The sequence below is a fragment of the Penaeus monodon genome, chromosome 23 (genome assembly GCF_015228065.2).
Source record: "Penaeus monodon isolate SGIC_2016 chromosome 23, NSTDA_Pmon_1, whole genome shotgun sequence".
Lineage (NCBI taxonomy): Eukaryota > Metazoa > Arthropoda > Malacostraca > Decapoda > Penaeidae > Penaeus > Penaeus monodon.
This window is the reverse complement of record NC_051408.1, coordinates 43942620-43943279: the sequence shown is the minus strand read 5'-3', so window position 1 is coordinate 43943279 and position 660 is coordinate 43942620. Positions and strand designations below refer to the sequence as shown.

General features: G+C 43.6%; 1 protein-coding gene across 1 annotated transcript in view; it reads right to left on the bottom strand.

Annotated features, from left to right (window-relative positions):
• The window catches only part of LOC119588325, an 11407-nt gene that overhangs the window by 7148 nt on the left and 3599 nt on the right, over positions 1-660 (bottom strand). Inside the window, exon 5 of the mRNA XM_037937015.1 lies at positions 87-206. Within this exon, the coding sequence (XP_037792943.1) occupies positions 87-206 (120 nt within the window). The remainder of the gene's footprint in view (positions 1-86; positions 207-660) is intronic.

The following is a 660-nucleotide window of genomic DNA, read 5'->3' as shown; positions in this document are numbered from 1 at the left end:
CCTCCCCCCCCCACACACACCCTCTTCCCACCCTCTCACGCATACAGACTCACTCACAGGATTCCCTGAGGCTTCCCCTCACTCACCATCCACCATGAACGTCCTGTCTCCCCGAAGCCCCGCAGCTGCCTCCTGAAGGGGCGTGTAGTCGGTAAGGTCAGGTCCTCCGCGGCTTAAGTACACCCAGGACCCGCCCACGAACTTCACTGCGGGAAGGAGAGGAGGGTGAGGGGAATCGCTATTAAGAAAAGGGGAAAAAATAGTAATGGTGGATATAGTGATCATCAAATGGGTAGTTATCACAGAGGAAAAAATAGTAATGGTGGGTATAGTGATAATTATAATGGTGGCTATTACAGAGGAAAAATAATAGCGGTAGGTACAGTGACCGTCATATTGGTAGCTATCACAGAGGAAAAGATAGAAATAATGGTGGGTATAGTGATAGTTATTATGGTCATTAACACAGCGAAATGACAATTACGGGGATGATCGTAATATTTTTGGTGTTGATGATGACGATGGAGAAGATATGATCTACTATAATACTACTAATAATTCAGCTCATGATACTGCTACAACAACTATTAATGCATTATCCGGCCATTAAAAAATGTACAGCTGAATCAGAAGTTAAAAATAAGCTTAGTTTATGTTATA